Here is a 25662-nt window from a genome sequence, read left to right on the forward strand (position 1 = left end):
TACAAAATGAGAATACAAACACATAATAAAACAAAAACAAACTTGGATAGCTCAGTTGGTTAGAGCATGGTGCTGATAATGCCATGGATGCAGGTTCGATCCTGGTATGAGACAAGCTGCATATTCCTGCTGCAGGGGGGTTGGACTAGATGACCCTTCCAGGACCCTTCCAACTCTACCCTTCTATGATAACCCACTAACACATTCAAAAAGCCACACAATGTTAATCAGCCAAATGTCTAGTTGAACAGAAACATTTTAGGCGCTATCCCATGTGTCTAAATACAATATTGGTAGAAAATCTACATAAAAAATAAAAAAAACATTATTATTTTTTTAAAAAAAGGCACTAAGAACATTGATAGTTTGTAGAAGCAAGAGCTTAAAGACAGCTGGTTGTGTATAACATAGAAACTAATATGAACTACAGGGCATTAGGAGCATAAATAAATAAGATCATACATATGAGAAGAGGGATTTCCTCAGCTTTGGAAGAAAAGGGCAACTTGCTAATCATAATATGCTTATGAGAGGCTACTTAAGTTAGATTAAAAGCAAGCCACAAACACGTGATTTTACAATTAAAAGCTACATTTTTAATAAAGGGCATGATCTCCTTGTCAGCAAAGGCTTTTCTTTGGCAGCCACCCTCAATCTTTCTAAACAACCCTGCCAGGCAACTGACATACTGCAGAATCAACACACAAAGAACATAAGGTCATATATAGCCTTAAATCATTTTTTTAGCACACAGATAGCGTAACTGGATAGATACACTAAGGTGCAGTGCAGAGTTTAACTTATTTATTTATTTTAAAAATCTGCAGACATAGCAGAGTGACCTAGATTGTAATTACACACTTTTGGAAGATTTGAGTTTTGGAGCAAAACTCCCCATAAGAGACCCTACACAACAGCTCATTCCTCCTCTCCAAGTCATTACACCCTTTTTTTGTCTAAAAGTAAACTTTGTCCTCCAAAATTCTTGACCATTTCAGAGGTCACCAACCTAGCAATGGCTTTCATTGGTGCCATTCATTTCAATCATTCAGTGTCTGAGCGTGTGTGTGTGTGTGTGTGTGTGTGTGTGTGTGTGTGTCTAACCCTCCTAGAAAGTTACGGGGCAAAATGTGCAGGTACTTTCTAAGCAATTTCCGTGAAATGAGAGTGACGGTGATGTTATGACACGCTTCATTTTGTTTTATGTCATGCACCGCATGGCAGCCATTTTGTGACAGGAGCCCCCAGCACTCTCTCAAAATTTGAAATGTGCCCCCGGTTCAAAAAAGTTGGAGAGCCCTGCTGCCTATTTTTGTCGTCATTCTGAAGTGCGTACAAAACATGGTAGCACCAAGTTGATCAAGACAGAGCCCATCTATAGAAAAAGGTGCTGAAAGAAACGAACGGAAGAATTTGTTGTGAGGGGAAACAGAATCCAACTCCCTGTTCTTTCATGCTAGCATTTTGCAATGTGAATATTGCAGACTGGATAAATTAATTGCCTTCCATCGGAGAGGCAAGAGGTTCTGGCCATTTGCCTACTGTAACAGCATAAATCCAACTTGAGTTGGCTTTGTCAGTCAACTCGGTTTCCATCTGTATGCATTAACCGAGTTTTGTAAATAAAGATTTCTCAGTGCAAGTCAAACCAGAGAGAACATATCCAATCTGTGCTGATGGGAAATGGCAAACTGAAAGATTTCTTTCAGCAATGGATGTAAAAGTTTCCGAACCACGATACCTGAAAGTAAGTTCCATTGACAATGTCTGAAGTAACACAGTCATGCTCAGAAATGAATGTACATGCTTCTCTGGTGGTGAAGACGAAGACGAAGAAGAAGAAGAGGAGGAGTTTGGATTTGATATCCCGCTTTATCACTACCTGAAGGAGTCTCAAAGCGGCTAACATTCTCCTTTCCCTTCCACCCCCACAACAAACATTCTGTGAGGTGAGTGGGGCTGAGAGACTTCAAAGAAGTGTGACTAGCCCAATGTCACCCAGCAGCTGCATGTGGAGGAGCGGAGACACGAACCCGGTTCACCAGATTACAAGACTATCGCTCTTAACCACTGCACCACACTGGTGTAGCCACAAACCCACTGAGGCACAAACCCATGACAGAACAGTTGAACCTCAGAAGTTGAACGCCTTGCGAGTTGAATATTTTGGCTCGCGAACACAGCAAACCCAGAAGTGAGTGTTTCGGTTTGCAAACATTCTTTGGAAGCTGAACGTCTGACACGGCTTCCGCAGCTTCCGATTGGCTGCAGGAGCTTCCTGCAGCCAACCGGAAGCCGCGCCTTGGTTTCCAAACATTTTGGAAGTCGAACAGAGTTCCGGAACGGATTCCGTTCAACTTTCGAGGTACGACTGTAGCAGTATTGTAGCAGAACTATTTGGCACACATGCACCGAGCCATATGGCTGTGGCTATATCGATAGCCAAGAGCCTTCAGCTAGCTGGTGAAACAGAATGTGAGGTGTAACCCTTTAAAAAATCAAATTGCACATGGATTCAACATGTCACTTTAGGATAAGGCCTGTCAAACAGCTCTGTTTCACATAGGAGCCCCCTTTAAGTTAGACTGGGGTGTAGCCGCCTGGTCTAAGCTTTTACAGACCTGGATGTTAGCATTTCGTTATTGTTCTTGAGCCGTCTGCTATTAATATACTGTTACCTTCCTTGAGCTGTCCGAAGGCAGCTGACTACAGATGTACATAAATAAAATAAACAGAAGGTAAAGTTTTAGGAAAGTTGAAATGGAAACCTGGTGGGTTTTACTCCCTGCTTGAGGAAAGCAAAACAGATAAATCCTGCTGTTTGGCAAATGCTGTGCAGTTTTGTTTTTGATCATAAAAAAGGACACTTGCTTCCCTCACTTTCTGCCTTCTCCAGCTCAAAAACCTCACTTTTACCTATAATCATACAGATGAGGAAACCATCGCAGTTATACCATATAAGCAATGGCCTCGCAGTCCTCATGCAACATTTAGATGGGCTATTTCAGGGTAAAATGAACTTGACACACCATGCAGACAGAAACTATTGCTGCAAAAGGTTTCACAAAGCTCAGCCTTAATTTACAGCTATTTATTGAAAACACATGAAGATGCTCGTGCTGAAGAACTCCAATAAAGCAGTCAAGAGGAAGGAAGTGTCACTGTCCAAAATTCAATGGGAAAATCTGTAAAATCATAGCATGAATAGAATTTCCAGATTCCTCCCCCAACTGGGCTTTATCTTTCCCAATATACTGTATTTATGAATTAAGGCTGCAATCTTTCGAGTACTTATCTGGGGGTAAGCCCCATTGAACTGGGTCAACATGTCTAGGACAGCATTGTAAATCATTGCTCTAGCTGCATTGTATTTATTGTGGGAATAGGAATTTCTATTGCTTGTCATGAATCGCTGAATTTGGATGCTTCGAGATCTGTGCTTGCAGGAGGGGGTCAATGGAGAACGTGGTTATTATGGGTTAAGGTAGCCTCTAGGAAGCCATAAGAGATCTGGTATGCAAGAAAGACCGTTCTAACGTTGCTTCTCTGCCAGACAGCAATGTCTTGAATTCTGGTTTCTATTAGTGTGTGTGTAGGGGAGAGAACCTTAACGTGCTCTGGTCCATGGGGTCACAAAGAATCGGACACGACTAAATGACTAAACAACAACAACAAAGGGGAGAGAAACAAGTAAGAAGCATAAAAGAATGAAAGAGCCCTATTGCATTAGACGTAATGATTAACCCTGCTGCAAAGTCCTCTTTTCCATAATGGCAAAAGACATGCTTCCATCAACCAGGCCTCTGAAACTACAGTATGTATATTCAAACCCAGGGGACATCTGAAGACCCTTTTCTTAATCTTCTCCTGTACGTTTGCATGCTGGCAGTGCTCCTGTTATGACCCACTTTGGATCAGGCTGTGACCCACCAATGCATGCTTTCTGAAACCTGGGTCTCCAGCTGTTTTTGGACTACAACTCCCATCATCCCTAGCTAGCAGGACCAGTGGTCATGGATGATGGAAATTGTAATATAAAAACAGTTGGAGACTCAAGTTTGGGAAACCCTATGCTATGAGGTCCTGACCCGCCAGTTGAAGACAAGTGCCAAACAGGCAGCCATCATGACTACTGGCAATTGAGAGATCCATTCTCCATTCATTTGTCTAAGATAAAAATGTAAAGGTAAAGGACCCCTGGACGGTTAAGTCCAGTCAAAGGTGACTATGGGGTTGCGGCACTCATCTTGCTTTCAGGTTGAGGGAGCCAGTGTTTGTCCACAGACAGCTTTCCAGGTCATGTGGCCAGCATGGCTAACCGGCTTCTGGTGCAACGGAACACCAGAGCACACGGAAATGCCGTTTGTCTTCCCACCACAGCGGTACCTATTTACAGTGGTACCTCGGGTTAAGAACTTAATTCGTTCCGGAGGTCCGTTCTTAACCTGAAACTGTTCTCAACCTGAGGTACCACTTTAGCTCATGGGGCCTCCTACCACCACCCCCAAGCGATTTCTGTTCTCATCCTGAAGAAAAGTTCTTAACCCAAGGTACTATTTCTGGGTTAGCGGAGTCTGTAATCTGAAGCATCTGTAACCCGAGGTACCACTGTATCTTCTTGCACTGGTGTACTTTCGAACCGCTAGGTTGGCAGGAGCTGGGACAGAGCAACAGGAGCTCACTCCACCATGGGGATTCAAACCACTAACCTTCTGATCAGCAAGCCCAAGAGGCTCAGTGGTTTTAGACCACAGCACCACCAGTGTCCCCCAACTTGTGTAGTCCGCTTTTAAAAGGTGCCTGAGCTAGAGGCCACTGCTATTATCTCCTAGCACTAAATTACACAAACTAATTATGTTTTGTGCAAATAGATGATATAAATTCAATAAATAATAATAATAATAAATGTTTTATTGTGCCGCATAAGGAGCGTAGAAGTGTGTAAGATGCAGTGACTTCTCTCTCTGCCTGCCTCTGCGCTATAGAATATTTTCACTGCATACAGGTCAGTGTAGCTTAGTGGTTGGGTCACGGCGCTATTCCTCCGTTTGTGCCTAGGGAGTTGTACACTGAAATGCCATGCCGAAGGTCACTGAAACCATTCATTTATTTCTGATTGTAAGCTCCCTGGGGCCACAACATGCCTTGTTTTGCTTACAACTCTGCAAAAGTGCAACCCACAATGACAGCACCTACAAAAACATCGATTTAACAGCTAGTTTCCACCTAACGCCTTGGTTGTGAAACTCGGTGGTGTCCTGTGAATGGACACCACTATTAAATCAGTAAAGTGCTTTGTGGGCTTTCAAACCCCTCACCCCCACAAAAAATATACCCATTTGTAACTTTAAAAAGTAGACAAACATGTTGAATGCAAACTCCCAGGTCAAGTGCAGGCTTAATATTTCTAAAATATATGTCACCGTACCACACAGGAGCATAGCTGAAGCTTTCGCCCACAACCAAGGTATTTTATTTATTATATTGAAAAGCATGCATACATAGTTTTCACTGAGACATAACCAGCAAGCTTCATTTTATGCCTCATTTGTGACAGTATTTATTTTATTGTAGCCCAGATTCAAACATGAAGGAACTTGCATCCCGTTTACTGTGGCCGAATGCCCAGATTTAACTCCCCCCGTCTTTTGCATGCTACTGTTTAAATCTAAGCTATGAACTGTTTCACCATCAAGACACATGGAGGTCCAAAAGAATCATGGGTCCCTTTAGGCCCAGGTGGACTTCTGTGACTTGTCAAATCTGGATTCTTTCTGCTAGAGTGCTGACTGAGTTACAGGAGACTTGCCTTCCAGGAACTGAAAGCTTGTAATCTATTTGTACCCATTTAGATTCCACCAAATCTGTTTTCTCAACTGCCTGCATCACAGTTTGCATTCCAGAGCCATTTGCAATTTTTAGAGGAGCTTTCAAAACAATTCCTTCCTTTTAATTGAACTTCCTGTACGTCGAGGGCCGCAAAACTCAATGGCATCGATATCTCCCTCCAGATTTGTTTCACTCCAACAGAGGAGTCAAATGCACATTAAATCCTTTCATGTCCACAGACCTGTTTGCAGCTTCAGATTGAATAGAAACACCCTTAAAAAGCTGTGAAGTCAATGTGCATTATCAGAGCTCCTGCACCTGCAAGAAATCCAAGACTGGAGCATGAGTCACAAACTTACAAGGCAGGTAAGTCTAGTCTAAAGGTCAGTCAGGTGCAGGGAGATCCCATATTGACTTTTGGGAGACAAAGAGGAAGTCACCTGAGAGCAAACTTGCAAAGGTATCAGGCGGAATTCAACGCAGGTTATTTATGTATGTCACAACTGTGGCTCGTGTTTTGTAAGCCCCAAAAATGGAAAACGAGCGAGGTCCCAACTAAAGAAGAATAGCAACTTAAACTGATGGAATATGTGCAGCTTGTGGATCTATCATATAAAATGAGAGAACAAGAAGAACGCACATTTAAAGAGGTTTGGGAAGTGTTTATTGAATATATGGAGGGAAATTGTGTATATTTGAAAACGCGGGCAGCATTAAGATAAATCCAACAGTGTAAATAAGTTTTGATGGATGCAATAATGGAATACCGAACGGTTTAGTTTATGTAAAAAATATGCAGGGATGTATGTTGTGCAAAATGAACCATGGAAAGAGAGGAAGGGAAGTCACTGATATTTTAAGGCTGGTTAGGTGAATTTTCTAAAATGTAAAACAGAAATTTAATAAAAAATATATAGATCTAAAGAATTCAATGCAGCATGAAATACGCATGCATGGAGTGAGGTTCATTCGTACAACAGGACTTCCTCCACACCCCGTGTTTTAGAGTTTTCCCCAACCCTCCAAAGCAGATTTAAAGGGTGTGTGGGTCACACAGGGGGAGGTGAAACCCACAAGGAATGATCTAGATACAGTGCTGATTCATTCATTATTGAATGCCATTTGTACCTTATTCCTGTTATATTGATTCTGTTGAATTATTGTATTTTTAAAATTATTGTTGGCATCCTTCTGTCTCGAGAGACAATGGAGTCCACTTCCAAGGGTGAAGTCAAACCACTGCATTAGTGCAGACCTGGGCAGTGTGTATGGAGGTCCTGGGCTGGCCAGACAAGACCCCCCCCTTGCCCTTGCCAATGTGGTCCAAGGGAAAGCAGAGCAACACATTTGGCACCAGCTTGGCTGCAGGAGTTGCTGGAAGGAGGCATACAAGGCGCCATCCAACCATCTTAAGGACTCCACTCCTTAGCCTTTTTCTTCTCCCGAAGATATCCCACAAGGCAGCAGAGGTTTAGGGTCAGAGTTTTCAATCTCCTAGATGCGCTACCTTCCCAGGCTGACAACCCCATCTTCCCTCACTTCTATTTATTGTATTAAAGGTAAAGGGACCCCTGACCATTATGTCCAGTCGTGGCCGACTCTGGGGTTGTGGCGCTCAAATCGCTTTATTGGCCAAGGGATCCAGCATACAGCTTCCGGGTCATGTGGCCAGCATGACTAAGCCACTCCTGGCGAACCAAAGCAGTGCATGGAAACACCATTTACCTTTCCGCAGGAGCGGTACCTATTTATCTACTTGCACTTGACGTGCTTTCAAACTGCTAGGTTGGCAGGAGCAGGGACCGAGCAACGGGAGCTCACCCCGTTGTGGGGATTCGAACTGCCAACCTTCTGATCAGCAAGTCCTAGGTTCTGTGGTTTAACCCACAGCGCCACCCGTGTCCCATTTCTTGTATTAGGGCTGCAATAAAAGTGGCTACATCAATTACCGTGAAACGATCCTTCTCATAGTAGAAGAGGGAGTGTCCCTATCCTTTCCATGTTAAGAGGGCATCACACATAAACTGTATACACATGGGATGGTGCTTAGAGTCCCAGGAAGCACTCTTGCAGGGATGATGAATTTAATTCATAGTTTACAAGCTAAAGAACCAGAAAACCAGTAAGTCCAAGCAGCCAACATCAGCAGAATTTTCAAAACCTGTTTTGGCTTAATGTGATGAGATATGACTAAGCCTTTTGTCATGCATGTGGTCCTTTCTCTTCTCCATTTTTGGCATGCCTGCATGAAATTTGGAAGTCTTAAACTTTGGCACCAAACCACGGCTCCCAGGGAGGAAACTGCAGCTGCTTTGCTCCTCCCTGGGCTTTTCAGGTCAGCAGAGCACATCAGCTCAGCCAGAATCTGGCTTAACATGTCATATGAACCCAGGATCATGGTTAAGACCTTTCCTACTTAACCACAATCTGTACACAAGGTTTGATGGATGGTTGCCCAAGGCGTGCTCTCACCAGGACCCAGCAAATTCACGTGATGTGTGAACCAAACCACTGTGTTGTGTCAATGCTTGTAACCATAGCTTTCTGGTTCTGATAAAAATGGAAACTTATAGTTACTAGAAGACTTTTGCACATCGTTCAGACGTATCACAGATGGAGGAGAAAAGAGGCTCTTGTAACCAAAGCAGAACTCATTTTTATCATGGCTCAGCTCATGCAGCTGAGATATGATCATCTGAACATAGCCCTGTGATTTGACATGCTGAGCATGCTGGATGGATATACCTCTCAGAATATAGTTTAAGGGGTTTAAGAAAACTACTACCCCTTACGGTTACATAAAAAACTTTTTTTGCCTCCTCCTCCCCATTTGAGTAAAACTCTCAGTAACTTTAGCATCACACTGGGACTTCTAGCAGCTCATTGCTCTATCACACCCACCCACAAGTCCTGCCTTGCTCAAGTGCGCAGCTTTTTATACACACTGCGGGTAGAGCAGTCCCCTTTAAACCAATTAACATATAATAACCGTTACTTAAGCTAGGGGACTATTAAAAGCCAACCACCTGGTTGTAGCCTTCTGCAAGTCCTCTGCTCAAAAAACGGAAAGAGGAGAGGAGCGTGCACAACTTTCAAAAATGGTGCTGAAAAGATGGGCTCCAGAAGAAAAGAAAAAATTGCTCAACTAAATAGAAAACACACACATTCTTCTTTCTTCTTTGGCAATCACTCGTAGCCGAGTAAGATTGTCTTCCATAAACACGGTCTTAACAGTGAGTCCGTAAGTGACTGTGGGGGCCAAGTCTGAATCCACACATCCTTCCACAGTGGGGACATAGGCTTACGGGTTGGAGTTGATCATGGTGAGGGTTTGCCAAGCGTGCCTTCCTCTTAGCATGTTTCGTCCTGAGTTTGAGCGTCTTCAAAGTCCATGACACCTTTGGTAAAGGATGTTATCCAATTGGAGCTCTTCCAGGCCAGTGTTTCCCAGTTGTCCATGTTTATACTGCATTTTTTAGATTGGCCTTGAGAGAGTCTTTAAACCTCTTTTGTTGACCACCAGCATTACGCTTTCCATTTTTAAGTTTGGAATAGAGTAGTTGCTTTGGAAGACGATAATCAGGCATCCACACAACATGACCAACAAAGCACATTAAAGGTGCTTGGAAGGGCTTGTTTAGCACTTTCATGCACATGTGAATCTTCTCAAGTCATAGGCCCATGAAACTTGTATGGTCCAGATGTACTGGGAGTGACTCTACAGGAGATCAGGCAGAGAAGGCTCCCCCCCCCACTTGCTAATAGAGGTCCTAACTCAGGTACCCCAGCCTATGGCCCTCCAAATGTTTTGGCCTACAACTCCCATGCTCCCTAGCTAACAGGACCAGTGGTCAGGGATGATGGGGATTGTAGTCCAAATCATCTGGAGGGCTGAAGGTTGGGGGTGCCTGTCCTAACTGGAGATAGCAGAGGTTGAAATTGGAACCTTGTGCATGCAGACCCATCCAAGACAGTATGAAAGCGTTGCATTGTTACTATATTTGTTATTATTACTATATTTGCTACTGTTTTGCTACGTTGTTATGGCGTTGTTACAAAATTGTTTCTGTGGTTTTTATTTCAAATGCATTCCTGTTTTCCTAGTTGCAAACCGCTTTGAGCATGAATTTTTGTGGGAAAGCAGCCTACAAATAAAAGGAATGAGGATACGCCCACCTATTCTATTATAAGCGTTCCACGCTAACTCCAGAAAAGGTGCTTTGTTTCCAATGCTCACGTTGACAAAATATATCCCTCAAATACTTTGGACCCTGCTCAAATATCACAGAAACACATTCTTCTAAAGGCGAGAGGACCCAGTCTGTAATCTGGAATAGGATACTCAATTCTGATATAGCAGCAACTCATGCTCCTTAAGGACGTCTCCTTTTAATTTGTTGCCACTTCATTCCTCATATTGGACATGGACACAGCCAGTCTGGGGTGGAGCACAGAAGGAGTCTGGGATGTTTTCTTGAGGCCAATCTGCAAGTTGCCCAAGACACTACAAAGTATCCTTCTTCCTGCTCTCCTTGTTGACATTAGTAGCATTAGAAGCCGCCCTTAGCGGAACAGCATCTCACTTGCACTCAAAATTAGGAAAAACATATTCAGTGCTCTATCAAAGCATAAGATAAGGAAGTGTCCCTAATATCACTCTTTATCCAGGACAGAAAGAGGTTGATTCGAAAGACCAGAAAGCAGGGAAGAAGTTGTTAGTGTGCTAACTTCCAGTGTGCGAACATTTTATCTTACAAACCACGGAGAAACAAATATCACTTGAATGACGACAATAACGGGGGTACATTTATGTGGTAGTAGACAGGAATTTCCTGTTTCAAGCTCAAACCTGGCCAGGGACTTCCTGTTTCTTTCTTGCTTGGAAGGATACACTAGATGTGCCAGCCCTTTCTTTCCCCAACAGCCACTGTACACCCCCCCAAAAAAAAAAAGCTTTCAGATACAGTTTTGGAAGTTGAACAGTCCGTTCAACTTCCAAAACATTTGGAAACCAAAGTGCAGCTTCTGATTGGCTGCAAGAAGCTCCTGCAGCCAATTGGAAGCCGCAGAAGCCATGCCAGATATTTGGCTTCCGAAAATCGTTTGAAGAGTTTGGATTTGATATCCTGCTTTATCACTACCCTAAGGAGTCTCAAAACGGCTAACATTCTCCTTTCCCTTCCTCCCCCATAACAAACAATTTGTGAGGTGAGTGAGGCTGAGAGACTTCAGAGAAGTGTGACTGGCCCAAGGTCACCCAGCAGCTGCATGTGGAGGAGCGGAGATGCGAACCCGGTTCCCCAGATTACGAGTCCACCGCTCTTAACCACTACACCACACTGGCTCACTGGAACACTCGAAAACTGGAACACTCACTTTTTGATCGTTTTTGATCGTTTGGAAGCTGAAATGTTCAGCAACTAAGATGTTCGAGGTCCAAGGTATGACGGTACTGCAGATGTCATCCCAAAAGTCTTGGGTAAATTCTGTCAGAACTACCCTACATTCTTATGGGATTAATACTGCAGTTTTATTCTACTTTTCCTTCCAGTAGTTAAGCAGATGTTTAGAGAGAGAATCCGTCTCTATTCTAAGCGGTAGGATTTCTCCTCAATCCCACAAATGCCTTATTCCTATCGGCATCCATTATACAACGTGGCATTTGGCCTGGAGAATTACTTGATAACTGTTACTGTGGCTCCTTCAAGAAAATCATTCACAGCATCCATTATATGTATCCATGACATAGCCTCCGCTTCTTGGATGGGAGCTTTGATTACATTACAACCCATCAAAAACTGAGTTTCTGAGACACATGAGGTCAAGGCTAACTCCTATTACTATATTGAACTTTATTTGAACATCCAAGGCACAAACCTCTTACTCCTATTCTTCTGTCCACAACACACCCCTCTTGGACCAGATATGGACATTGCATACAGGCAAAGATGTATCCACACCACCCTAGCAGGAAAATTCACTCTGGCAGCTAAGAAAATATACGCCAGACTCTAAAAAGGCTGATGGGATGTTATTTTGTTTTAATCTATTTTTAACACCTATATAACTTTCTGTGTAGGGACAATGAGTGATTTATAACAGAAAGGGGAGGGAGGAGCATTGTGTTCTTTTTGTATATATGCTTGTTGAATACGGTATCTTAAATTGATTTGTTTGCTGTATTTATATTGTGCTGGCTTATGGCTTTAGAGAATGAAGTTTTATTCATTCACTACAAAGTCAGCCATTCTTAAATCTCATTGAAATCAATAGAGATGTTAGTAGCAATCGAGTTTCCTATAACGCAGAAGCAGTTCACACAGCCTAATAAAGCCCTTAATGGTTTACCCATCAGCACAGAGATTGCTGCCATTTCACGCCTCTCCTAGAGTGCTCAGGAGCAACAAATCACAGTCCCTGTTTTCATTGCATCTGAACTGGAAATAGAGATCTGTCTTGGGCAAACAAAATATGACTGTAAACTAAGGTTTATCCTTGGCTTGAGTGAAGCATACTATAATCTCCAGTTTGGACACAACACTAAGATAGAGATTGTGGTTTGTGGCTCCCATCCACACTAGGGACGCGACAAACCATTAGTGGTACACCATTAACTACAGTTAATGGTTGATGGTGACAGCAGCACCGAAATTAAAAGACGCCTGCTTCTTGGGAGAAAAGCAGTGACAAACCTGGACAGCATCTTAAAAAGCAGAGACATCACCTTGCCAACAAAGCTCCGTATAGTAAAAGCTATGGTTTTCCCAGTAGTGATGTATGGAAGTGAGAGCTGGACCATAAAGAAGGCTGATCGCCGAAGAATTGATGCTTTTGAATTATGGTGCTGGAGGAGACTCTTGAGAGTCCCATGGACTGCAAGAAGATCTAACCTCTCCATTCTTAAGGAAATCAGCCCTGAGTGTTCACTGGAAGGACAGATCCTGAAGCTGAGGCTCCAATACTTTGGCCACCTCATGAGAAGAGAAGACTCCCTGGAAAAGACCGTGATGTTGGGAAAGATGGAGGGCACAGGGAAAAGGGGACGGCAGAGGACGAGATAGTTGGATAGTGTTCTCGAAGCTACCAGCTTGAGTTTGACTAAACTGCGGGAGGCAGTGGAAGACAGGAGTGCCTGGCGTGCTCTGGTCCATGGGGTAACGAAGAGTCGGACACGACTAAACGACTAAACAACAACAACATTAACTACAGTTCACTATGTTGTGTGAATGCAGTTGGCCTCTGCCAAAGGCAGAACTTGAATTCAAGTCTCCCTTCAGTCAAGAGTTTCATTCATTGTATCACACTGGCTTTACAAATCTTAAAGATAAAATAAAGTTGGCCATTAAGAAAAATAAAAAAACAAGACCCAGATGACACACCTTTTTGTTAAGAACAACTGTCCTATACTATTTTCCTGAACTGGCAAAATGTCAAGACTATTTTCAGTGAGATTATTCAGAAGAAGGCAAACATTAGACCACTGTCTAACTGCTGTTGCAGACTCCAGTTCCCAACAGCCCCAGTCAGGTACAGTGGTACCTTGGGTTAAGAACTTAATTCATTCTGGAGGTCTGTTCTTAACCTGAAACTGTTCTTAACCTGAAGCACCACTTTAGCTAATGGGACCTCCTGCTGCCGCCGCACTGCAGTAGCACGATTTCTCTTCTCATCCTGAAGCAAAGTTCTTAACCCGAGGTACTACTTCCAGGTTAGCGGAGTCTGTAACCTGAAGCATCTGTAACCCGAGGTACCACTGTATGAGAGATGTGGACCAGTTGGCAGGACAAAGGTTCCCCATCCCTGCTTTTGACTAAGCCGAGAATAACTTTTTCAAAGCTTATTTCTATTATGCTCTCCTACACATCAACACAGTCCCAATATTAAATGCTGGGGCGGATTGAAGTTTCCTTTCCAGGAAACCATGCATTTCTCCACATTTCCACCCTCTCTGAATGACCTAGACAAGGGAACATGTTTCTGTGGCAGGATAAAAGCACATGGCTCTTCTCCAGAATTCAACTAAAGGCGGGTGGGCTTAATTCCTCTATGCTGAAATAATATTGCCGGTATTTTTGTGCCACTTCAGCCAAGTGAAATATGCAATAATTGAGATAATAAAGGATGTGTATTCCTACAGAGCCTGTCCACCCTATGGCAAACAGAACGTTCCTTCAAGCCATCTCTTCTCCAAGTTACACTTCTAAATATGCTATGCACGCATGAAGTATAAATGACACATGTTGCTTTAAAGATTTATGGAGTATGCTCCATGAAGGATATGTGTTACCTGTTTTCAGTTTTCCTCCACCACATCTTCTCCCCATATATGTTATTCCTCTCTTCTTTGCCTATGGAACCTTCATATTCTTGTTAGCCAAAGAGCCAGATTGATCCCAAAGGGATCTATGGACAAAAATGTATGAGCTGAACAAACTGGATTGCATCCAATGGGTTCTCCTCAATACACAGAAAAGCTTTTTTTTTTTAACCCAGTGAAGGCTTCTGTCAGTTTAATAGTAAGGGAGGGCATTTCGAACAATTCTGCCTCTCGCTCCTACACTCAGCTCCCTACACTAACTTTCATGCTATTCTGAAAGGTCCCCAACACGTAAAAGGTAAACGTAAAGGACCCCTGCACAGTTAAGTCCAGTCAAAAGTGACTATGGGGTTGTGGTGCTCATGTCGCTTTCAGGCCAAGGGAGCCATTTGTCCACAGACAGCTTTCCGAGTCATGTGGCCAGCATAACTAAACCACTTCTGGTGCAACAGAACATCGTGATGGAAGCCAGAGCGCATGGGAGCGTTGTTTACCTTCCTGCCACAGTGGTACCTGTTTGTCTACTTGTACTGGCATGCTTTCGAACTGTTAGGTTGGCAGGAGCTGGGACAGAGCAACGGGAGCTCACCCTGTTGTGGGGATTCGGACTGCCAACCTTCTGATCAGCAAGCCCAAGAGGCTCAGTGGTTTAGACCAGAGCGCCACCCGCATCCAACACGTAGCACCCAACACATAGCAGCAGCCAGCAGGGGCCCTGCATAGAAGCTCCTATGAAGGGTTTGAATTGCTGAATCAACTGGCCCAGGCTAGAAGAAGAAAACAAAAAGCAAGCCCTTTGGGAACCATGAAGAGCCTCAGCCCTAGCCAAAATGGAAGTACTCTAACTGAAACAGTGAGGTGAGCCGTCTGAGAATTCTGCAGGAACTCTGCTTCCCAGCCACTAGACAAGACATGGCAGGAAGTCTGGTCCCCCTCCTTGCTTCCTGGGGTCCAGCAGTCACATGCATCTTCCTGACCACACTGGGAGACCAACTGGAAGGGTGAAGAATGTCCTTTTTCCTTGAGAGAAAGCAAAGAAGATTGGTGTTCAGCTCTTCTTGGCAGTGTGAAAAAATACAGCGTTCAACTAGGTTTGACTCAAAGTAGCCCCACGGAAATCAACAGACCTATGTTCAGTAAATTCAGTGGGTACAGCTAAGCTGACTCCAACCCAAACAGATAAAAAGCAGGGAAATGGTGAAAAACAAAGGGTGGTTTTTTTGGTAGCTGAAGTTCCTTGTATCAACGTTGAAAAGGTTCCTGTGGGTTTCATTTAATCTGACCTTCCCAAACATCACTTACACAAAAGCACAAAGAAGGACTAAACCATCTCAGCAGTTCCGCGGAGAACAGCATCTGAGCAGGGATAGACTAGGCTCCATACATCTAAATGCAAAACTCAGAAAAGGGGTTTTAGTAAAGCGAAATTGCAGAGGTAGCATTTATATAGAACAGCTGGAGCACATTAAACTCTGCCTCTCTCTTGCTTTGTCCCTGGGGTTGAAAAACTTGCCATGTAGCCAGGAAGCAGCCCCACACTACACTGCACAAGGCAGGAATCCCTGAAATATCAAGAACCAACTACAAAGGGTTATAAAAGAATATATTTACATATATGTGGTGCTTGCTCAAAAGCCCATAGAAAAGAATAGACCGTGTCTGCTGCGTTAAATGTAATTCACAAGGCACCCCCCATGTTTATTTCACAAAGTGTGAGGCAGAAAGCAAGACATATTTTCAGCAGGGAACAACCCAGACTCTCAATTACCCCTGGTTCATTTGAAGCTAAAAAGATCCTCACATTATCCTCCATGACTCAAGGTCCATCGGGTCAAAGGTATCTGAAGTTTCACTCATTTTTGTATATGTACAGCTTTCTTTGTACTGAGTAAGTTTGTTTGGGAATTCCTCTATATTAAACAGAAGAATTTCTTGCCAATATTAAATGAGCATTAAGAGTTCGTGACAGAGCGGGAGAAAACACAAGGCAGACTGGTCCAAATTCACATTGTCTGGCCGCATTCAAATTGCAGATAGAAAAGCTAAAGCTAAGAGCTCCAGCCAAATACAAGGCTATTATGTACTTCATCTAAAAAACTAAGCCACTGGGCCCATCACCTCCTGGCAAATAGAAGGGGAAGAAATGGAGGCAGTGAGAGATTTTACTTTCTTGGGCTCCATGATCACTGCAGATGGTGACAGCAGCCACGAAATTAAAAGACACCTGCTTCTTGGAAGAAAAGCAATGACAAACCTAGACAGCATCTTAAAAAGCAGAGACATCACCTTGCTGACAAAGGTCTGTATAGTTAAAACTATGGTTTTCCCAGTAGTGATGTATGGAAGTGAGAGCTGGACCATAAAGAAGGCTGATCGAAGAAGAATTGATGCTTTTGAATTCTGATGCTGGAGGAGACTCTTGAGAGTCCCATGGACTGCAAGAAGATCAAGCCTATCCATTCTGAAGGAAATCAGCCCTGAGTGCTCACTGGAAGGACAGATCCTGAAGCTGAGGCTCCAATACTTTGGCCGCCTCATGAGAAGAGAAGACTCCCTGGAAAAGACCCTGATGTTGGGAAAGATTGAGGGCACAAGGAGAAGGGGATGACAGAGGACGAGATGGTTGGACAGTGTTCTTGAAGCTACTAACATGAGTTTGACCAAACTGCGGGAGTCAGTGGAAGACAGGAGTGCCTGGCATGCTCTGGTTTTGCCCTGTCTGCATATTCCACAAATGACTAAACAACAAATTATGTACTTTAAATACATTTTTAAGTGATTAATGCCACTGCTATTTAAGAAGGAAATATTGAGTCCAGTACGCAGGGATGCTACTTGGATACTGGTGAGAAAATTCCTGCACCTCTGAGATCTCTGTGCCCCCGCATTCACAAGGCCTAGTGAATGTTTGAAGCACCTCCACATACATTGGTGCATCCACCCAGAGCTGCTGCTATTAATAATAATAATAATAATAATAATAATAATAATAATACCCCACCCATCTTTCTGGTTTTGCCCAGCCACTCTGGGAGGCTCCCAACAGAATATTAAAAACAGAATAAAACATCAAACATTAAAAACTTCCCTAAACAGGGATGCCTTCAGATGTCTTCTAAAAGTCAGAGAGTTTTTTATTTCCTTGACATCTGATGAGAGAGCGTCCACCTCAGAAGGCCCTCTGCCTGGTTCCCTGTAGCTTCACTTCTCGCAGTGAGGGAACCAGCAGAAGGCCCTTGGAACTGGACCTCAGTGTCCGGGCTGAACAATGGGGGTGGAGATGCTCCTTCAGGTATACTGGACCGAGGCCGTTTAGGGTTTTAAAGGTCAGCACCAACACTTTGAATTGTGCTTGGAAACGTACCAGGAGCCAATGGAGGTCTTTCAGGACCGGTGTTATATGGTCTTGGTGGCTACTCCCAGTCACCAGTCTGGCTGCTGCATTCTGGATTAGTTGTAGTTTCCAAGTCACCATCAAAGGTAGCCCCACACAGAGCGCATTGCAGTAGTCCAAGCGGGAAATAACTAGAGCCTGCACCACTTTGGTGAGACAGTCTGTGGGTAGGTAGGGTCTCAGCCTGTGTACCAGAAGGAGCTGGTAGACAGCTGCCCTGGCCACAGAAGTGATCTGTGCCTCCATAGACAGCTACTGAAGGGACCCGTACCAAAAACATTCTAGACCAATGGTTCCTGATTAACTAAGCACTGTGGACTTAGTTCAAAAGCCAAGACATGAACCCCCTACTTTTGAAAATGTTGGTATCTCTGGGATGACAGCATGGTCCCCCAAAAGAGGATGTCCTGGAAAGTTGACACGTATGGTCATGGACCCCCTGGGTGTGTTATGCAGACCCTGTGGGGTCCACGAACCACCAGTTGGGAACCACTGTTCTAGACTCATTCAGATTACTTGTCTGGCAAAGAATTAAGAGCATCCATACAGGAAAGAGCGGAGAATCACCACTCTAGTTAGAAAGTTAGCAAACATTTCAGAAAAGGCAGAACTGGCTAAATTGACATATAAATTGCGGGACTTGGTGGCCACTCCCAGTCACCAGTCTAGCTGCTGCATTCTGGATTAGTTGTAGTTTCCGGGTCACTTTCAAAGGCAGCCCGAAACATGAGCTGCGCACTTCTGCCTGCTTCTGTGGAAAGACATTTGACTGAACCCACTGAATTCACTCACAAGCAAATACACATACGATAAATAACCAGACAACAGTAGTGTTTGAACACGGCAGCTTTTCATTCCCAGAGCACGTACTATGGAGGTTCTTTTTTTCAAATAGTATATTTTCGTACCTCAACATTCAGAGAAATAGATGCCTCCTTGTTGCTAACCCTGATATTGTAAAAGTAAAGGAATTGCCACATCTCCAGGCTCTTCTGACTGATCTAGCAGGCAGCAGAAGCAACCTTCCCTAAAGAGCTACAGTACTGAGGAGGAATCTCTGCTTGCATGCCACTGAGGAATTTCAAACAGACAGGAGACCCGGAAAGGGTTACAGCCTACAGACAGAATATCTCAAAACACAGAGACACAATGGCAGGAAGGACCGACAACTAATTATATGCAAAGTGTGGCTTGGTTGCACTAAAATAACTGCGCTAGTCTAAATAAGAATTTTAGGAAAGGATTATGGGAGGAGGAAAGGGGAGCTACTAAGTTTGGGCGTGGGCACATTCTGCAAGAGCAGTAAACTCGAACAACAGTGTGTGCCACTTCTGAGCTGTCCACCCCACCAACTCACTTTACTCTCCACGAATCTAGTACAAAAGCGAAGGGGCTGCTAAAGATACTTGCAAGAGTGAACTACTGCTGTTGGAGACCTTAAGTGTGAATGCAGACTTGGGGTGCATTTTTAAGGTGGCGCGATCTTCCTGCGTTCAGCATACAGTCTTGTATTAGTAATCTCCCTTTGTCAACCCACCAAGACAATCCTGCTACAGGAGGCAGATCACTCTGCTGTGCATGAAAAATACTGTAACTGGCACGCCACCTATGCGTGGGGCAAAAGATTCCTACGTTGCAGGGGGTTGGACTAGATGACCCCTAGGAGGTCCTTTCCAACTCTACAGTTCTAGAATCCTATACCAAACAACTTTCTCATACACAGCCATAAGCATCTCCTTGCTTTTCCCAACAAACCAGATACGCATCCGCTGTGCCCCTCCCATCCTAAGCCCCCACTCCGCAGTCAAGACTAGTCCATCCTATGCACACATAAAGTGACCGGGGTGCCAACTTGAATAAAATATTGGGGGGCAGGTAAGGCCCGCCCCGCATAATCGATCACATGATGCGGCACATGCACATCATTTGAATGGCAATGCCCATCAACTGTGGGGGGGCAACCCCCTCAAATATTTTATTGGGGAGGGGCAAAGCACCTCGGCCCCTAGGAGTTGGGACTAACTCTGAACTCCGTGGGACTAGCTTCTACGTAAAGGTGCACGAGGATTGGGTTGCGGGTGCGGGGAGAGAAAACCAAGGAAGGAACTACCAAGCCTGCTTCGAGCTTTTCCCCAAACTGACATCCAGATTTTCCCGAAAAGGGGGTTGCAACTTTGCAGTGCCTTCGCTGCGGTGGGCAGGCAGCGGGGAGAGGCGGGCAGACTCCTGCCGCTCGGGGAACATCTGCAAATTCTCCGAACGCTTCGGAGAGGCTGGCAGAGCAGTGCCCGCCCGCCCTGCGCGCGCGCCTACAGCCCCCTCTCCAAGGCACCTCCAAGGGACGCGCCGCGCCGTTGCGCCCGCCCTGGCCAAAGCGGACTTACCATCACTGCCGTACTGCTTGCCATTGTTCGCTCCCATCCTGCCGCCTTCATACTCTCGTCCTCGTCCTCCTCCTCCCCGCTACACCCACCATGTCGAACCACAGATAAATGTTTGGGCTGGGGAGGAAGGAGACAAAGAGAAGATGCGGCGCTGCTTGTTTTTAAAAGGCCACCGCGAAAAGAGGCGCGGCGGAGCGCAGGGGACTTTCTCTAGCCTTTCCTCTCCAGTTGGTTTCTCCCCTCCGCCGCCCTTCAGCCTTTTGCGACGACTGAAACAAACTTAGACTCCTCCAAAAAGAGAGAGAAGGGGGTTAAAAAAACCCTGAGCCTCCCCAAGGAAAGAGGAGGGGACACCGAGGAAGTAAGGGGCAGTAGCTCCAGATGTAATCCACCAGTCGATCAGAGCGCAAGGAAAGTGAGATTGTCAAGCCCAAAGCAAGGAGAGAGACCGAGACGCGCTCCTTTCTGCAGAGCTGGCCGGGGAGTGGCAGAGCCCTTTGCAAGCGCTCCAGCCCCTCTTTTTTTCAGGCTCGGCTCTTGTCTTTTCTCTCCTCCTCCTCTTCCCCCTGGCGGTGAATCGCGGCCACTTGTTAACTAGATTGCTTCTCCAAACACGCGCGCACCCGCGCGCTCCGACGCCGCCGACTTTTGTTACAAGCAGGCGCCTCCTCTCCGTGTCAATCACCGCCCGAGCCTGAGAGAGACCAAGCCAAGGTCGTGGCTGTTTAAAGACACAGCAGCGCGCTGCACCCACCCCCCTTCCTGGCCAGCCTTTCGGCTTTCGCAGCGGTATTGCATCAGGAACAGCGTTGCGCCCAGAAAGATGTTTCCAATCATGTCTCCCTTCCCTCCTTGAAAGGAAACTCTTCGGAGGAGGGGGCTTCTTTTGTTATGGAGTTTGGAATTGTTGGCAGCCGTCTGTATCGACAGACAATGGAGTGCGCCTCGGGGGTGAAGTCAAACCGCGAAGTGACCTTTCCGGGGCGCAAGCCAGGGCAGTGTGTATGGAGGTCATGGGCTGCCCAGACAACAAGACTCCCCTCTCGGCCTCACTGCCAGGGGTACCAACTTGAATAAAATATTTGGGAGGGCAGGTAAGCCCCACCCCACATAATCAATCACAAGACAAGGCACATACATCCTATTCTGAATGGCAATGCTCATCAACTGGGGGGGGGCTCAAATATATTATTTTGGGGGCCAAAGGGACCTTTAAAAGGTAAAGGTAAAGGACCCCAACAGTTAAGTCCAGCCACAAATGACTCTGGGGTTGCGGCACTCATCTTGCTTTACTGGCCGAGGGAGCCAACATTTGTCCACAGTTTTTCCAGGTCATGTGGCCAGCATGACTAAACCACTTCTGGTGAAACCAGAGCAGTGCACGGAAATGCCATTTACTTTTCCGCTGGAGCAGTACTAATTTATCTACTTGCACTTTGACATGCTTTTGAACTGCTAGGTTGGCAGGAGCTGGGACCGAGCAACGGGAGGGGGATTTGAACTGCCGACCTTCTGATTGGGAAGCCCAAGAGGCTCAGTGCTTTACACCTGTGCTGGGCCCAGGAGTAACCCGAGCAATGCAGTCCAGGTCCGGTCCCAAATTCAAGGGTTCTGCGAGGAGTCAGTCCAACAGGGCCAAGGCAGGACACGAGGCAGGAAACCAGGCAAGGTCAGGCACAGGATCACAGGCAGGCTCTGGCAAACAGCAAAGTTTCGAACTTTTCTGCATGACAGTGAAGAAGGGACTCTACCAAGCATCCTTCATAGCCAGTCATTGGCTGTGCTGAATAGTATCAGACAGTGACAAAGGACTTGCAACTTTTAAGAAGGGCTAATGAAAGGGCGTGGTTTTGTGCACATTTTCTTGGGAGCAAAAGCTGTTAAAGCTTAGTGGGACTGTCTACTGCTGAGTAAAGTCCGTCTGCAGCACACATTCCAGTGAAGGAGTGTGGATCTGAATCAAGTCTACTTCTCCCTGGCAAACAGGTTGCAGCAGCAAACTCGGGGAGCTGGAAGGTATGCTTCTTTGAGACGCTTGTAAAATAAATAAATAAAGCTAAAACGACACATTTAAATAAAGAACAGCCAGATTGAGTTTTCGCACAGTTAGCGGCTATATAGTTGACAATTATAATGACAGGCATGATTGACAGGCAGACAGAGGCTGGATTAATCAGGCAGTAATCCCATTGAAACCAGACATTTAATTAAAGCTTCTTCTAGCCGCTTTTGTTGAATCTTTTCCTGGGAGGGGGGCACCAAACATCCTCAGAGGAGTCTAAGGAATTGCAAGCACACAATAACCTCCATTAATAAGCCCCTTGATAAATTAAACGGCCAAATTATTTGGGAGAGAGCTGGAGGAAAAATATGTGGGTGCCTAGGAGCCAAGTTTTTAACAATTTAGGGCAAAATTCCCAATCACTAATTTAAACAAAAATTTGCTTTGATAGCCAAGCTGGTGGTCCAGTACAAATTTCTGCTTTTAATTTAGATATTTGAGTTCCGTTTTTGCTTCCATCGTCTCCTTGTCCCTCTCCCCAAGGCCCTGGCAACAAGACACTTCTTTAAACATAAAAAGAAGGTGCTACAGAAGTCACAATTCCTGCTTAGTACCTGTGTCTGCAGTCACTTAATCAAATATATTCAGTGAAACAATAAATGTCTGGCTTATCTTACAGGACCCAGTTTTGCTGATCTCCCCCAAAGAGAGGCCTTTTAAAGTTCACGCCTGTAATTTTGAGTTTCCCAACCCCACAAAGGGGGAATAAGATGACTTGTTCACAACGTGCTCTTATGAAGGTTAACTGAAGGTTCCAAGTCCTATGTTCATACTTCCCAACAGTATTTTATTGGGAGGGAGCCCTCTTGGTTCGGTCTACAAGGTTCATACTGTAAGGAGCAGAATTTCAGCAGGGCTTTCTCCATCACACTCAGGATAAGCCACAACCGGTGAATTTCCCCCTTTTTGCAAATTTCAGTTCTATAGAGCCTCCTGGACCTTATAACTGAGGCTGTGGAGGCCATTCTTTGCCTGGGAGGCCATTCTTTGCCTGAATTCGGATCGAAGCTGGTTTGGGGGGGGACTCTCAAAATACAGCCCTTCATAACAGGATAGGCATGGTTTGTGACTAACTATGTACGGTGGTACCTCAGGTTACGTACGCTTCAGGTTACATATGCTTCAGGTTACAGACTCCACTAACCCAGAAATAGTGCTTCAGGTTAAGAACTTTGCTTCAGGATGAGAACAGAAATCATGCTCCAGCGGCACGGCGGCAGCAGGAGGCCCCATTAGCTAAAGTGGTGCTTCAGGTTAAGAACAGTTTCAGGTTAAGTACGGACCTCCGGAACGAATTAAGTACTTAACCTGAGGTATCACTGTACACTAATTCCCTAAACAGCAGCAGCAGAAATGCATTGGATGCAGAGTAAACAGGAGTCTGTATACGGCCTGTATGAACCAAACTGACAACGCCACGCTGGAGAAAAACTGATGTATCCAACCACAAGGGATTGTACATTCTAGCACAGCATGAAGGGGAACGAAACCTGACTTGAATCCACGAACTATTGCAGCAAGAATGTTACTTGGCCCAAAATGGAAAGAAGCAGAAGTCCCAGCAAAGGAAGAATAGGTACAAAAACTTATGGAATATGCAGACAGGGCAAAACCAGAGCATGAACACCAGAACACCTCTCTTCCACTGTCTCCCGCAGTTTGGTCAAACTCATGCTGGTAGCTTCGAGAACACTGTCCAACCATCTCATCCTCTGTTGTCCCCTTCTCCTTGTGCCCTCAATCTTTCCCAACATCAGGGTCTTTTCCAGGGAGTCTTCTCTTCTCATGAGGTGGCCAAAGTATTGGAGCCTCAGCTTCAGAATCTGTCCTTCCAGTGAGCACTCGGGGCTGATTTCCTTCAGAATGGATAGGTTTGATCTTCTTGCAGTCCATGAGACTCTCAAGAGTCTCCTCCAGCACCATAATTCAAAAGCATCAATTCTTCGGCAATCAGCCTTCCTTATGGTCCAGCTCTTACTTCCGTATATCACTACTGGGAAAACCATAGCTTTGTTGGCAAGGTGATGCCTCTGCTTTTTAAGATGCTATCTAGGTTTGTCATTGCTTTTCTCCCAAGAAGCAGACGTCTTTTAATTTCGTGTCTGCTGTCACCATCTGCAGTGATCTTGCTACTGTGAGTCAATTGTATAACTGAACAAGGGGCAAATTAGGCATCATTTTACAAGAGAATTGTTCACCATCCAACTATGAACTTCTGTGAATGCATTTATAATGTAAACCAACTAGAACAAGATTGTTAACCATAACAGTGATTCCTTTGCGGGAATCTGCAAGAGGTATTTAAATGACCCCTCACCCACCATGCCAAAAAAAAAAAAAAGGTCACACAGCCTGTTTAATATACACACATACACTCTATTCGGATTCCAATAAAACTGTAAAATACTGTAAGCTAGGAGAAAGCTCCATGGGAATAATTAGTTTATGAGGTATGCATGTCACTCTTCTGGTGTGCTTGGTTTTTAATATTAAAAAATGTATTTAGGCCCAAGTGAGTCACCAATAAAATCTCATTGCCATCAACACCAGCTCACTTTTTTTTTTAAAAAAAAATCTTTTAAATTCCCCTAGCAGTTGTTGAATGGCTGATCAGTTTCCCAGTTCTTAAAAAAGTTTGATTTTCATCAAACCATTTTAAAGAGATGCCCTCAAATTCTGTCAGTTGGCATAACTTCCTTCAAGTTTTAATTGATTACTTTAAAAGGTCTTGTCAGGGGATGATTAGCTGCTTGTGCTTAAAATTGTGCCCCTTCAGAGTTTGTGCGGCCCCACAAACCTCTGTGTGTGACAGAGCTCCTCAGACATGTCTGCTCTAGTCACTAGTAGAGTCTGACAGTGGCTGCCTGCGGAAGCGCTTCCAGCAAAGAAGTTCCTTAACGGAAACGCGTCTCCTGGACTCACGACGGGGCAGCTTCCGGCGAAGCATGGGTCTCCCTGCAGTTGCTTCTGACACCTCCCCGCTATTTTCGCTGGATGTGTCTCTCACCCCTTTCTCTCCCCTGCTGTTTCCTGCCTGGGCTGCTGCGTCTCTCTCAGCATTACTGAGATCCTCCTCCAGAGACCCCTCGCTCCCCTACTGGTCCCTGCTTTGGCTGCTGACTCTCTCCCAGTCTCTGGGAGCCCTACCAACTCCCTTTCCTCTGATGTCAGTTCCCTGACATCCACCTCCCCTCCAGGGCCCCCTTCTCCCCCGCCCCTACTCTCTCCTCTGGGCGGTGAGGAGCTGAAACCCCGAAAAGAATCCTCTTCATCTTCAGACGTCTCGAACATTTCCCTCCATCGGTCTTCGTTCCGACTCGCTGAATCCTCCTCCACCTCGGAATCAGAGAACCCCTCCAACTCTTCTTCTTCGTCGGTGGTGGCGAAGTATTCCCTCCGGAACCTCGCCACTGGCTGGGGTTTACGAGGGAATCTCTGATGAAAAGTTTCTATCAAAACCTCGTCATCTACATCCTCTGCCCTGACCCAGGTGTTTTCCGACTCCGGCTCCCCTTCCCACATTACCAAATACTCTACTTGCTCTCCCTTCCACCTGGAATCGAGAATCTCCGCTACATGGTAGCTGTGTTCTTTTTCCTCCATAGCTGGTCCCCTATTGACCCTCCCCTCTCTGTCCCCTTTATACGGTGACAGCAACGACCTGTGGAACACTGGG

General features: G+C 45.2%; 1 protein-coding gene across 2 annotated transcripts in view; it reads right to left on the reverse strand.

The window, feature by feature from the left end:
- Positions 1-25662, reverse strand: part of FBXL7 (F-box and leucine rich repeat protein 7) — a 215568-nt gene that overhangs the window by 134883 nt on the left and 55023 nt on the right. The window contains exon 1 of one of the 2 annotated variants that reach the window (XM_082234498.1): positions 19925-20660. The exons of the other annotated variant lie outside the window; for it this stretch is intronic. Coding sequence (XP_082090624.1) covers positions 19925-19961 — 37 coding nt within the window. The 5' untranslated portion in view covers positions 19962-20660. Of the gene's footprint in view, positions 1-19924; positions 20661-25662 lie in introns of those variants that run through there. 2 annotated transcript variants of the gene reach the window in all.

The sequence above is a fragment of the Podarcis vaucheri genome, assembly GCF_965113315.1.
Source record: "Podarcis vaucheri genome assembly, chromosome: 8".
In the NCBI taxonomy this organism is placed as follows: domain Eukaryota; kingdom Metazoa; phylum Chordata; class Lepidosauria; order Squamata; family Lacertidae; genus Podarcis; species Podarcis vaucheri.